General features: G+C 45.9%; 1 protein-coding gene across 1 annotated transcript; it reads right to left on the reverse strand.

Moving 5' to 3' along the window:
* Nucleotides 1-1,410: 1,410 nt before the first annotated feature.
* On the reverse strand, nt 1,411-12,864 carry PTGER4 (prostaglandin E receptor 4). Its single transcript, XM_052670376.1, has 2 exons — nt 11,527-12,864; nt 1,411-3,592 (listed from the first exon to the last, which is right to left on the reverse strand). The coding sequence occupies exons 1-2, from the start codon at nt 12,355-12,357 to the stop codon at nt 2,999-3,001; spliced, it is 1,425 nt and encodes a 474-aa protein (XP_052526336.1). The 5' UTR covers nt 12,358-12,864; the 3' UTR covers nt 1,411-2,998.
* Between the last annotated feature and the right edge of the window lie 483 nt (nt 12,865-13,347).

Raw genomic sequence — 13,347 nt, forward strand, 5'->3', positions numbered from 1 at the left:
AGTTTTGTAGAAGACTTCTTGATCAAGATGTCGTGGTGCCATTTGAAGATAATGGTTACATTGGTATCGTTATCACTTTGGCATTGCATTTACAGCACTGATAGTAGCACTGGTGTTGCAGACCGTGGAGATGTATAAGCTTAGGTTGTAACAGGATCTTTGAGCCCATGCGTGGAGCCTAAGTACACTATATTCTGCTCCTTAAACCTGGATCCAACTGTAATGCTCATTTACAGATCATAGGTTCAAATTAATTTACAATACTCATAGAAACTGATTTCTACCAGTTTCCTACCAATAATGGCTCTCATCCTGTTCACACCATGCCAGAGGACAGGGGAATAAATGGATTTTGGGTCTGGAGTCTGGGGAAAGGTTTAGGTGTGGGGTATAAGGTTTGGTGAAGCTGCAGTTTGTGCTGTGGGCAGAAGCAGAATGCTGGAAGTAAGGGTGTGAGACTGGGGGTGGTGGGACTGGCAAGATGCAGTCAGAGAGATAAGATTTTGGAAAAAGACACTTCTGAATTGTGAATTAATGCGTTTTCCATTAACGTGGGTTGACTGGGGATTTTCATTCATTCCTAAGGCAACTAGTGCTGATGTGGGCTAGTGGGTCCTGCCCAGCACTGATAAACCACTGATGGAGTCACAGAGATAGGATTTTGGAGTAAGACACTTTTGAATTGTGAATTAATGCATTTTCCATTAACATGGTTTTTTGGGGGATTTTCATTCATTCCTAAGGCAACTAATGCTGATGTGGGCTTGTGAGTCCTGCCCAGCACTGGTAAATCAGCAATGCTATGGGGAGAAGGAAGACTTACCATTTGTTTTTGCAAAGGGAAGAAAGAACACCTCTTTCTTATTCTTGCTTAGAAGTCTATCAGAACAAACTATTTTCCATCAGTAATGCACAGGCCTTTAGAAACTAGACTGTCAGGTTCTGTTCCTTGTCTTAGATAATACAGTGAGGGCTGTTTGTTGGTCACTAGCAAGTAGCAGACCACAGCTAAATGCTTTAATTGCAAAGACAAAGGCAGATATATACCTGCAGCTACAGCAGGAACTTCAGTAGCACTGTTCTCTAATCAGTGCAGCAGTAGCTTCTGCTGCAATATTTGTGCATAACTTCCTACGTACAAATAAACTCTACTGCTCCTGTGCAAGAGGGAAATAGGCAGGTTGAGGTTTAATTGAGTGGGGGTTTTGATTTTTCTGTCGTTCTGAGAGATTTTCATGGCTGTGTGATAGTCCTTTCACGTTTTCTAAGATGGCTCCTTCTTGCTGATGGTAATTGTTCTGTGGAGCTCTGGAAACTTCCAGTAGGTTTTAGAAGCAGCTAAGCACAAGGTGCTCCAGAAGGGTGGCTTGTTAAAGTAGGGAATTGGCACCGAATGGCAGACTAATAAACTTTTGATCTCAAGCAGAACATTTCCATTTAATCGTGATCTCCAAAATCATTTTGGTCAATACAACTGCTTAAACATGTCATCAACATAAGGCTCAAGATTTTAATTACAATAAAGCATATCACATAAGAACACTTTAAGCAGCATAACATGCTTAGTATTTGACAAAACATCCCCAAATATCTGTACAGAATTATTTTAGTAAACAGTATTTCTGTAACAAGATCTAACCTCACAAAATAAAACACCAGAAGTCCTTTTGTCACTGGTTAACAGCTGTTTTTGGTGATGTCTTTTCCATTAAAACTCTAGGAACAAATAATGTACAGGGAGTGCAAGACCAGGAGCTGGTTCTATATAACTTATGCTTTTAAATGAAGATTCTACTTCCACGGTATCATACATTTATTTGGTGGAATATCAGATTACAGAGTCATAAAATTCTAATTACTATTTAAAGTAAAATGATAAATGTTATGAAAAAATACCTTTATTACATCAGTGATGCTTTAACTAAAGTGAATATTATGACTATTAACCAGGGGTTGAAAGTTCTAGGCCCTGATATTAAAGTACTTCTATATGTCCTTAACTTTACATGAGAGTCTCCCTGGCAGCAGAAGGGCTACTCGGATGGGCATTGTTAAGTGTGTGCCTAAGTGTGTGCAGGACGTGGGCCGAAGTACTCAGCAAGGAGCGGATGTGTTTATACACGGAAACATTATCAGCACATAAATAAAATCTGGCTTGTACATACGCTGAAAAGGAATATTCTTAACTGAAGATATGTTTTCTTTTTTCTCAATAGTATGTACATTTTCATTTCAAAGTGTTTACATATTTTCAGCTAAAGAATTATCAACCATGAATCTAGCACGGACAACAAATCTAAACCAAGAATGTCTTATCAGCAGGAAATAATGGGGAAGAGAAGGCTGGCAATCATTTCTATATACCTGGTATTAATAAGAACCCTTCTCATAGAGAAGAATAGACTTTTAAATATTTTCAAACCTGATATATACACAACAGTAAAAATTCACATTTTCATGCTTTAGTGAGACACTTTGAAATCCTACTGCAGGCAGCTGTCAGAGTAGCTCTGTCTAGTTTCTAGTAGTTGCCTCACATTCTGCTCTAGTACCAAACCTTGATAGCTGAGCAGCCACAGAAAAACACAGTTCTACCAGATTTGGAAAGAGAATGAAAGAAATGAAAAAAAAATCAAAAAAACAAAACAAAACAAACCAACAAAGCAAGAAAGAAAGAAAGGAAAAAAGGAAAAGAAAGTGATGGATCTTTCTATGTTGAGAAGCCCAGTAGCTCTCCTGTGACCCAGAACAAGACATGTTTGTGATTCCAGTCTCATTAGACCCATCTTGTATAACTTCTGATGGCAGCACAAAGCACAGTGTCTATTCCACACAGTCCTCAGTAGTCTAAAAGAAATGTACCCATCACATGGCAAGAGAAAATTAGCCCTTTGGAGCATAGTTGATCCCCTTTCCACTTGAATAGGTAGAATGCCTATCTATTGCACCAATTTTCCAATGTACCAGGAAAGATCACCAGGGTTGATGCCTTTTGTTGCTATATACACTTCTCTGATAAATTCAGTGTCTCAGTGGGGAAGGTGACCTGGAGGGGACTGCCCTTGGACGTAGAGCTGACCCCAGCACCAGGCCTGATTTCATTCACCAAGAGGACGCTCTCTGAGTCCTGCCCCTGTGAGGAGTCTGAGGTCTCTGAGCTGCGCAGTGTCCTTACGGATGTAGTGTCAGACTGAGCCAAACTTGCACTGGGGCCTGGAAGCAGCACACGACCGCCAATACTGCTCTCACTTAACTCTGGGGGATAGAGCAGTGTTTGGGACGTGCTGCTGATCTCCCGCAGCTCACGGGAGATGAAAGAGGGTGACTGACTTGACACAGCAGAAGAGGTCCTGCGACCATCCACGCAATTGAAATTGCTCCCCGAGTGCTGCCTCCGAGCTCCTCCAATTTGGCAGAAGAGACATTTGATCTTCTCAATGGCTTTGCTGAGCACAGTCTTGCGGAGAAGGATGTAGACCCAGGGGTCCAAAATGGGGTTCACTGAGGCAATGCGGATGGCTTGCAGGTCAGGGTTTTGCCTTACATCTCTCACTAATTCGGGCCGGTAGAGCTGGTTCACAAAGACACGGACCTATTGAAAGAGAAGGGGGAGGATAAAGGCAAAATTTTACAACTGCGACAGGAAATCAAAGATTATATATCAAAGCATGGATCTCAACTTGCAACTTGCAAGATACAAGAAAAAAGGCTGCCAAAGCAATACAGCTGAGATTGGCAACTGTGAGGTTTTTTTTCAAAAGTGCAAAAAAATCAGAGATTAATCTGCTGTAAATTGATCTTATGTGCTGCAAGTAAGAAAGCAGTGACGTTCTCTTAACCCCTCATAACTAATCCTCGAATCTTCAACTTTTGGATGCTGCTTTTACAACTTCCTTGTTAATGGTTATAACCCAGGAACAAAGTCTTACAACTTACAGCTATATCCCGCTTCCTTACTGTACCTCTGGTCTTATGCTATTTGCAAAGAGATATCAGAGTCCTCTGAGGGACGTAGCCAACTGTTTCCTCTGGCAAAGGTCTAATAATTGTGTGTTCAAAAACAAACTGAAACTAAGGTTATAATCCAGGTATGTTATTCTCCAGAAACAAGCCCAGAGCTGTTGACTGCCAAGTACAGAAATACTTCCGGCTGGCACTTGTCCTTACTGAAATTGTGTAACCTCAGTGGCTTTCTTGTTACAGCATGTTTTGGAAAAAAAAATAAAGTAACAAAATGAAAGGTCTCTCAGGTAGAAGATTTTTAATACGTCAATACGATTAGATGATTCCAGCACTGGACTGGAGTGCATTGCTTACCTAGATGAGCTGGCACTTGGTTCTAATTAGCAAAGCATAAAAATACATATGAAGTGGTTAGGAATTCAAGATTTTGAAGCAGCTGCTAGATGACTACTGAATTAGCACTTCCAGTTTATCATGCAAAAAATTTAAGACTGCTTTGGATCCTGTCAGAAATGCCTCCTTCAGGCTTTCCATGGAATCCAAGAAAAAACAATACTATAGTCCCTACCCTTGTTTTGGAGCCACTTCTGAAAATGCTGCTGTAGAGCACAATCCAGTTCTTTGGTATCAATTGTTACATTTTCGGTGTCCACAAGGAGCATGACATCATATAAGTGTGTTAAGTCTCAAATAGCTATTCTTCATTTTAACAAGACCTATGCAATGTCTGGAATTTTAGGAAGGCCTAGGAAAGCCACTGAAAATAACTGACAAAGGAAGACGCTGTATTCTTCATACTCCTTAATTAAATCCCTTAATTATCTTCTTACATGACACAGTGAAAATCTAGTAGCACAATTATGGATGTTCTAAAACCTCCACTTTGGCTCTTGAGATGAGTAAAGTCTGGCCTAGCTATGAGCTTACAAACATGAGAAAAAGCAAGTGTATAATTTTTTACTAGAAGTTGTGATTGCGAACCTATGCAAGACTGGAAAAACGAAAAAATCACAGTTCTTTGATGAAATTTTCCTGCAGCAGAGCCATGCTTGCTTGTGTTCTGCTTGTCAGGATTTAGAGTGTGAGTGGCAAAGTACGTATAAAGCACTGCAGAGTCCTTCTTCAGCACTGCTATGCACAGAACCCCAAATGACTGGACATGAAGCTGATAATCCTCCCTATTTGCTTTCTCAGCACATTCATCCAGCTTCACTGGTAACAAAACCTTTCCACAGGAATTTCAAAATATGGGAAAATAATGAATTTATAGAGCAATACAGTGATCCTTCCTAATTGTTCTCAACACTGCAGGTGGCTGTTTGACAACTAGTTTATCCTCTGTTAAGCCAGAGACACAACTGACACGCATCCTGCACACCCAGCAATGTCTATTTCTGTGATTTTACTTTATAGAGTTCTATAAAGTTTTACTTTATAGAAAAGACCTCCATGGGCTGCCTGTTCCAGCGCCCGACCATTCTCTTGGAGAAGCAGTATCTCCTACCATCCAACCTGAATGTCCGCTGACACAACTTGAGGCCGTTCCCTCCAGCCCTATCGCTAGTTACAACGGAGAAGAGGCTGACCCTCAGCTCACTTTGATCAGGCTTCACTCACTACAGCTTTTTTCAGTATTTACACAGCCTCCAACCTTCTGCTTCTCTTGTTTGACAGCCATCACCGATGAATCCTGCATACCGCCAGCTGCGAGAACAGCCCGAGGAGCTTGAGATCCACAGCGGGCTCTCCCGGCGGGCACGGATGGCCGTCACATTCCCCACAGCGGCCGTCCCGCGGCGCACCGCCAGGTGGCAGCGCTGCCGCAGGGCACGACCACGAGGACAAGCCCGCGGCCGCGGCGGGAATTCCTTCTGGGCCTCCGTTCCCGTTCGCAGAGCCGCGGGCTCGGAACCTCTGAAGCAGCAGCCGGGATTCCTCCACGCGGAGGGGTTGGAAGATGAGCCGATGCGACTATGGCACCGGCTGTACTCTGCTCTTCAAATATGCTTGGCCATTTCTATGAGAATTTTTTTCACCCTCAGAAAAAAAAAAACAAAAAAAAAACCATACCTAAAAAAAACAACCCCCAAAAAACAAAACAAAACTGTAAAAGGTTGTAAACACACGAAGGACAAAGTTCTCCTAAAAATTTAACCCGTGTCATGACATTTCTTTCCCATCGTTCCTCCTCTTCCCCTTAGGCAAGAGATACACCCTGGAGCTGTGCAAGCGCTGGGCTGTGATCCCGGCACAGCGACCTGCCCGCAGCCAGCGGCCGAAAGGACAGCGCTGTGGGAGCAGCAGCCTTGGAGCCTTGGTGCTCGCGCTGCCACGAACCCGACAGGTGTGACAGGCAGAGCTTCTCCTGATGGATTCGTCCGCATCTCTGAGCCGGGCGCACACTCTGAAGGCAGCACACAGACCAGCTCTGGAGACCTGACTTTTTTTTTTCTTCTTTTTTTTTTTTCCCCTTTTAACTTAGAGCTAAAGTTGCACACCAGTGATTTAATGGTGGGATTGTTCCTCTGATAAGCACCAGCTGAAACTCAGGCACTCTATTCACCATTCTCTGCCTGGCAGAGATCAGGGACAAATATCTCTAAGTGCTGACGCTGCGGCTAAAAAAAGTCATACAGCTTGCTTTATGCTACCTCTGTAGGCTTCATTCCTTTTTGATGGTGTGTGGCATGGCGGTGACAGATTCCTAAAAAGCACCCATTTAATGAAAACTTTGAACTGTCCCACATCTTTTCATAGAAGCCCCCAAAGAGTCAAATGCATTTACCAGCTCGGACACATTGCATGGATTACTTGTTAATCACAACACAGTAGAAATAAAATCTGCATTGGAATGTCAGTTTTAACATTTCTTTACATCCTGGTAAAACATCCACACTAACAGCAACAGATATACCTCTTTTGGCTATGAGTCTTCCCCTACAGGTTATAGCATGATAAGGAATATCGCCTTTTATGTTCTAAATAAGTGCTCAGAAAGTAGATTATATTTTTATATTACAGTAGCTGATTATCTGTTTGAATTTCTCCAATTTCTCCAATTTGAAATCCTAATTTAAGAAAAAAGCAAATGAGAACAGTTCATGTTTCAAATAACTGAGACTTATGTGATATATCTGCAGCCACAGAATTCAGGCAACATATTTTGAAAGTATCTGTGGTTTCTTTGCAATGTTATAAACCTTAGAATCACAGAACGGTTTGGAAAGGACCTCAAGGGCCACCCAGCTCCAGCCCCTGCCACGGGCAGTGCCCTCACTAGCTCAGGCTGCCAAGGGCCCCATCCAACCCAGCCTTGAGCACCTCCAGGCATGGGGCACCTCTCTGGGCAGCAGTGCCAGCACCTCATCACACTCTGAGTAAAGAATTTCTTCCTAACAACTAACCTAAATGTCCAGATCTGTCTTCTGTAGGTTTGAAGCTATTCCACTTTGTCACTGTCTGTCTATGTAAAAGGTTTCTTTCTCTCCTGTTTATCAGTCCCCTCAGGTACTACAAAGCCGCAGCGAGGTGACCCCGGAGCCTCCCTCAGCCTTTCTTCACAGGAGAGGTTAAGCAGCACTTTGCTCCACAGTGTGTTGAGTTTATGCTGAAGCAATAGGTAGTGGTAGAAACACAGCCCTTGCATGGTTTGCTTTTGCATTTTTTTTTTACTAAATACAAATGCAAATCATGATTTCAATTTCTGTCAAGTACTATAAAGCAATTTGTATAGTTACTGTCACAGAGCAATTGGTGCAATAATCTCCCCTCTTAAAATGTCCCACATGCCAATAGAATAAATTTTAAATGATACAAATCAGGAAACAAGATTTTCATCTCTAGGAGCCAGCACCCTTTGCCTTTAAGGGTTCTTGCTGTAAGAGATGGCCCAGTAGCTGTGCTTGCCACCGTGCTGCTGGCTGCAGGACCCACACCAAATCAAACGAAAACCCAAACTTTTATCTCAACTAAACTTCATGTTAGAAACTCTTGATTATTTCATGAGATGGACCACACACACATCCTGAAGCACAGCATTTTATTTACACTTTCAGTGCAACTCAACAGCATGCAGAGGTCGGGATAAGAAAAACGTCATGCATTTGTAAACCTAAGAATGTCTGAGAGATCGCTGGAGTGAACTATACTATCAGCAGTGTGTGCCTACTTTCTCTTGATAGTCATTCTTAAGGGCTGGGCTGCAATTTCCACTACATTCTTGATAAAGTACCACCTAATGTGCCTCATTCACTACTTCTACCTATATCAATCCTATGTTCTAAAAACTCACAGTTTTAAAAGATGAAAAAAAGAAAAAAGTGAAGTGCAGGTGAGAGGCAGCATACAGCTCATGTACTTTTCTCCAGTTCACTCCTAAATTCCTGTCAGACTTCATGCTTTCCAACCACGTTCTGTACACTGAGAACACAGCAGGTTATATATAGATAGGTACAGCAGGTTATTATAGATAAAGCTTTTTTTTGCTCTTTTTCCTTTGATAAATCTGATCCACCTTCATTTCAATGTTCATTCAGTGCTTTGTACAATCCTCAATAGCTTTGCTACAGCACATCACTGTAAGATTTTGATGATTTTATGAATAAATCATTAAAATGCTGAACAACCCTATTTGTAAGCTCAGAGCTGCAGCGTCATTACTGAGAACGGCTGATCTCTGTGACTCAGCTCACTGCTCTTTAAACACTTCTTCAATCAAGACAAGTTTTTTCTCAGTAGTTCAGAGTATTTAGAATTTTTAAATGTAGGGTTTTTTGGTTAAACTCTTATAAATACTGATAAATGCCGGGCTCCCTCTATCTCCCAATTTATTGCACTGTGAAAGCATTCACTCTAAAGTATTAAAGTTTGTATCTTGCTCAGAACTTGCTCTGCTTTGACTTCAGAGATAGTTTATTCAGCTGAAATCATCAGTAGGAAATCAGCCCGTCAGAAAATCTCAGTCACCGAGCACCCTGTGAGCCGGCTTTGTGCATCTGAATCATGCCACCACCACCTTGCTACTCGCATGCTCCTGTGTCTGCCAGGCTCCGCGCGACAAACGAGCCTCGCAGTCTCCTCTGCGGTGTGGGCTCCCCCCATAACTCCAGGGAACTCCTCTGAGTCATAAAAATGTACGTATAAGTTAGTGATTTTCCTGTCTCTGCCGCTTTCGCTAAGTATGTAAAACATGAAGGTGTCACTGCTCAGAGTTTATCTTGGAATGCTTAACCTCCGTCTATAAGCAGAGGGCTTAATAATACACATATGCAGCAGTACATGAAATCATAGAATCGTCCTATCTGGAAGGGACCCGTAAGGGCTGTATGGTCCAACTGCCCTGCAATGAACAGGGGCTCCTACAGCTCCGTCACATTGCTCGGAGCCCCGTCCAGCCTGGCCTTGAATGGCTCCAGGGACATCATCATGGTGTAACAAAACAAAAACAGCTGTGGCTTATTCCCACAGCAGGAGGCTGACAAAAGCTACCCTTACAATGGAGCAGTTCAACCATACTGGACTCTGTAACGATGTATCTACAAGTGCCATAAAAGAAAACTTTTTTTTTTTCCTCTTCCTCAGCACACTTCAGAGTCAAATATGGAGATAGCAAAACGACATTCTTTTACTTCATTATGCACACAGAAGTCTGCTGCTTTAGCTGAGAAAAACAACTGCATGTGAACACTCTCAAGGCAACACCATGCCTTTGTAAGCAGCAGAATCAAGGCCTGACAGTGTGCGGAACTTTGTCACCTGCATCTTCACATGCTCTCGGCTGCACGTAAGGTTTTCAGCAGCCACTGTTTAAATAATAAATCTCTTGCCCCACCCAGGATCATTAATTTGAACTGTTAACAATCTAGTTTCCTTTCTGGTAGCCCCTCCCTCTTTTTCCTTTTTTTTTTTTTTTTTTTTTGTTCTGTAAGATATCTTGCTCCTAACATACAGGAACATTTCATTTTGCATCCTCAGCCTTTCTCTAGCTGCTCCTCCAAGGGATGAGGTTTTGGCTTTTTTCTAAAACCCTATGCTGGGGCTTGGTACCTCATGATCCGACTCCCCCAGTGTTGCAAGTCAGCTTACCCATGAGGTTTCTGCTGCTGCACTGTGTAACAGGCTGCGCGCGGTTCCTCGATCAAGCACACGCGTGCCTCGCAGACAGCCCGCGCACAGCTCGAGCAGCACATTTCCATTTCCTTTAGATGACAAGCAGCAAACAGATGGCAAAGCGCTCAGCTAAGCCACAGCATGACATGAAGTCACAGCGCTGCAGGAGGTGCGACAGCACTGGGTGACAGCTGCTGGTGCTCCAGCACAGCCACACTCCGCTGGCTCCTGTTTATCTCAGTAATGTGGCAAAACTGGCCTGGCCCCTGCAACTACACCCTCCTCTGAATAGGGGGATGGACTCACTGACCTCTCCAAGTTCTCTGCAGATGTGTTTCTCTGAACTTCCTTACTACGCAGCAGCATGGCTGTTTCACATCCCCTGACGGCCACTCATACATCACACACATCGCAAACCCTCTGTAATACAGAGACTGTGGAATAGCTTCCATCTACACCAAACTCCCTCAAAGCAATCTATCTTCCAGTGCTGCTTTATGTCTAACAACTTCTTGGCTCCCTAAACTGTATTTTGGAAGGTGGCGAGTATGGCAAGCCAACTATTTAACATTTCTAAGCCAGGAAGAGAGAGAAGTTCGCCAAGCTGTATTATGGTGGGCGGCACATGAAAACTGAGCCTCGAGCTGGTGGTTTTTTTTGTCTTCCTTGGCGATAAGGTGAAAAAACAGAAGAAAGTAGGATCCGCAGGTTGAAGTCAGTGGCAGTAATTGTACCAGCTGTTGCAGAAAATTAGCAAATAGTTAGTGGTAATGTTGTTTGGCACTCTTGTATTTCTCTAGCTCCATGAGGCCAGGTTCTTGCAAGTCTCACTCAACTAAAAATGACAGCAACAAGTGGCATGGCTGCTTCCAGCCTTCCAGGACAGCTGCTGGAGGAGTGAAATAGCGTGGGACCTCCCCAGTGGGTCCTTTGGATGGGAAGCTCTGCTCTGGGTTTGGGTGGGAAGCATTCTGCACCTTGCTGGTGCCATGCAAATAGAACGTTCACCTCCTTCCACATAGTAAGGACTGCTATATCCTTCAGCAACAGCACATATTTTAGAAACACAAGAGGCATCCGAAGAGCAGGCCAGCTCCAAACCTCACTCATCACAAATTAATTTTGGGAGTGAACTTTCAAGTGCCCTCAGATCTCAGTGAAATTTTCACTGTGTTGATTCCAGTTAAACAGTGGAAAATTTGTTAAGAATTTTTGGCACTGCATTTCAACCAATGAAAGTAGTCTAGGGCTTGGTATAAGCGTGGGTTCTTTCCTTGTAAATATAAACCAGTACAACTTTCTATTACCATGCGTGCGTGCTAACTGCACTGGACTTACGCTAAGAGTTTGCAGCACCATCTAAACATGATTCTGACCTACAGGCACAGAAGAGGAGGAGAAAAGATTCAGCAGTGTGGATGATGGAAAGAAGTAGGGTTGCACAATGTTACTCACCACCAAAGGAATGGAGCAGATGACCACCACCAGGGAAGTGGCAATGAGCAGAATAACCATCTGGATCTCTGCTCCGGCCATCCGACGGAAGCTCCGGCGTCTGCGAAAGTCAGATAAGCGGCTGGAGGTGGTGTCTGTCCCCAGTGATGTGCGCCGCATGAACTGACGGTGCATGCGAATGAGGGCCACGCAGACCAGGATGTTGCAGATCACCGTAACCATGATCAGGAAGGAGCTGAAGCCGGCGTACATGTATGAGTATGCTGCGTGAGTGGCATTCGTTGCTCGCCAGTCTATGAAACACCAGGTGTCAGGGTACTGCAAGGTTGATCTGCCGAGCCCCATGCTGGGGAGGGCACAGAACAGCACATTGGAAGCATAGATGGCGAAGAGTGTGAGCCCTGCCAGCTTCTTATCTACATAATGGCTGTAGAAATAAGCATGGTTGATGGCAAGGTACCTTTCTATAGACATGGCACAGATAATGCTGAGGCCAGAGAGTCCAAAGAAGAGGAGGATGAAGGAGCTGTATTCACACAGTGCCACTCCTCCTGGCCAGCGATTCTGCAGGTAAGTGGCAATAGTGACTGGACTCACCAGGCAGGTCCCCAGCAGATCAGTGACTGCCAGCCCGCAGACCAGCGTGTAGAAGGTGGTCTCCTTCTGCTCCTTCCTGGACTTGCAGAGCACCACAATAGCGATGAGGTTGCCCACCACGCCGAAGATGAACATGACGGTGGGGATGGTGGCAGGCTTGCTGCCCTCAGCTGCGCTGGCAGTCCCATTGGCAGAGCCGTTGGCAGGTGCCATGGTAGTGGAGTAGTAGGACATGGTGCCCGCGTGCTACTGCGAGGTCGTGGGAGGCAAGAGGAATCGGGAAGGAGGGAGAAAAAGCGGAACTAGGGAGAGGACAGTCTAGCCTGAAAATAAAATAATAATAATAATCGAATGAGGAAAGAGAAAAAAAAAAAAAAAGTCGTCTGGTTTAGTTAAAAAAGAAAAAAAAAAAAAAAAGTCTAGGAGAGGAGCCGTAGAGGAGCGCCAGGACAGCCGAGCGCTGCCTCCGCTTCTCCCCACGCCGCGCCTAAGGGGCCCGGGGCAGCGGGGCCGGCCCGAGCGCAGAGCCCGGCGGAGCGGAGCGCGGCACCCGTCCGTCTCTCTCCGACGCCGCGGAGGGCGCAGCGCCGCCGCAGGACGGGCCGGCTCCCAGGTGTCGGCGGGGGCGGTGCGGGAAAGTCCGGAGCGCGGTGGGCGCCGCTCAACCCTTCCCTCTCTCCCTCCTTCCCGCCGGCGCTGCGCTGCCGTGCGGGGCGCGGGCGCCGTCTAACTCCCCACCGCGCTCCCGCCGAGTTTCGCCGCGGAGGGCGGAGGCGGCCGGGGCAGTCGGCGCCGCTCCTCCCCGCCCTCTCGCCCCATTGGCCGCGCCGCGGAGGGCAGGTTGCGCGGGGCCGGGCGCGGGCACCTCCGCCCGGAGCTGGCGGCAGGGCGAGGCGGGGCGCGGGAGCGCGGGGGCGGGAGGCGGTGGGGGCCGTGGGGCGCGGGAGGGACGGGAGGCACCTGGCCGGATCCCCGCGGCCGAGCGGCTGCCGCCGGCTCTTGCCTAGCTCGCAGTCGGCGGCGGCGAGGGCTTCTCGCACAGTCCTCTGGGTGAAGCCGCGTCCCGGCTACGTCCGGCGGGCCGGGCTGGGCCGGGCGAGGCGGGAAGCTGGGCGAGTTACCGAAGCGATAAGCGCAGGTAGAGCCGGGCCATACCGCAGAGCAAACGGGCGTGAGACAGTCTTGCATCAGAGCAGCGCGCCTGGTATCTCCTGCTGCCAGCCG

The sequence above is a fragment of the Tympanuchus pallidicinctus genome, unplaced genomic scaffold, assembly GCF_026119805.1.
Source record: "Tympanuchus pallidicinctus isolate F22 unplaced genomic scaffold, pur_lepc_1.0 scaffold9, whole genome shotgun sequence".
Taxonomy (NCBI): domain Eukaryota; kingdom Metazoa; phylum Chordata; class Aves; order Galliformes; family Phasianidae; genus Tympanuchus; species Tympanuchus pallidicinctus.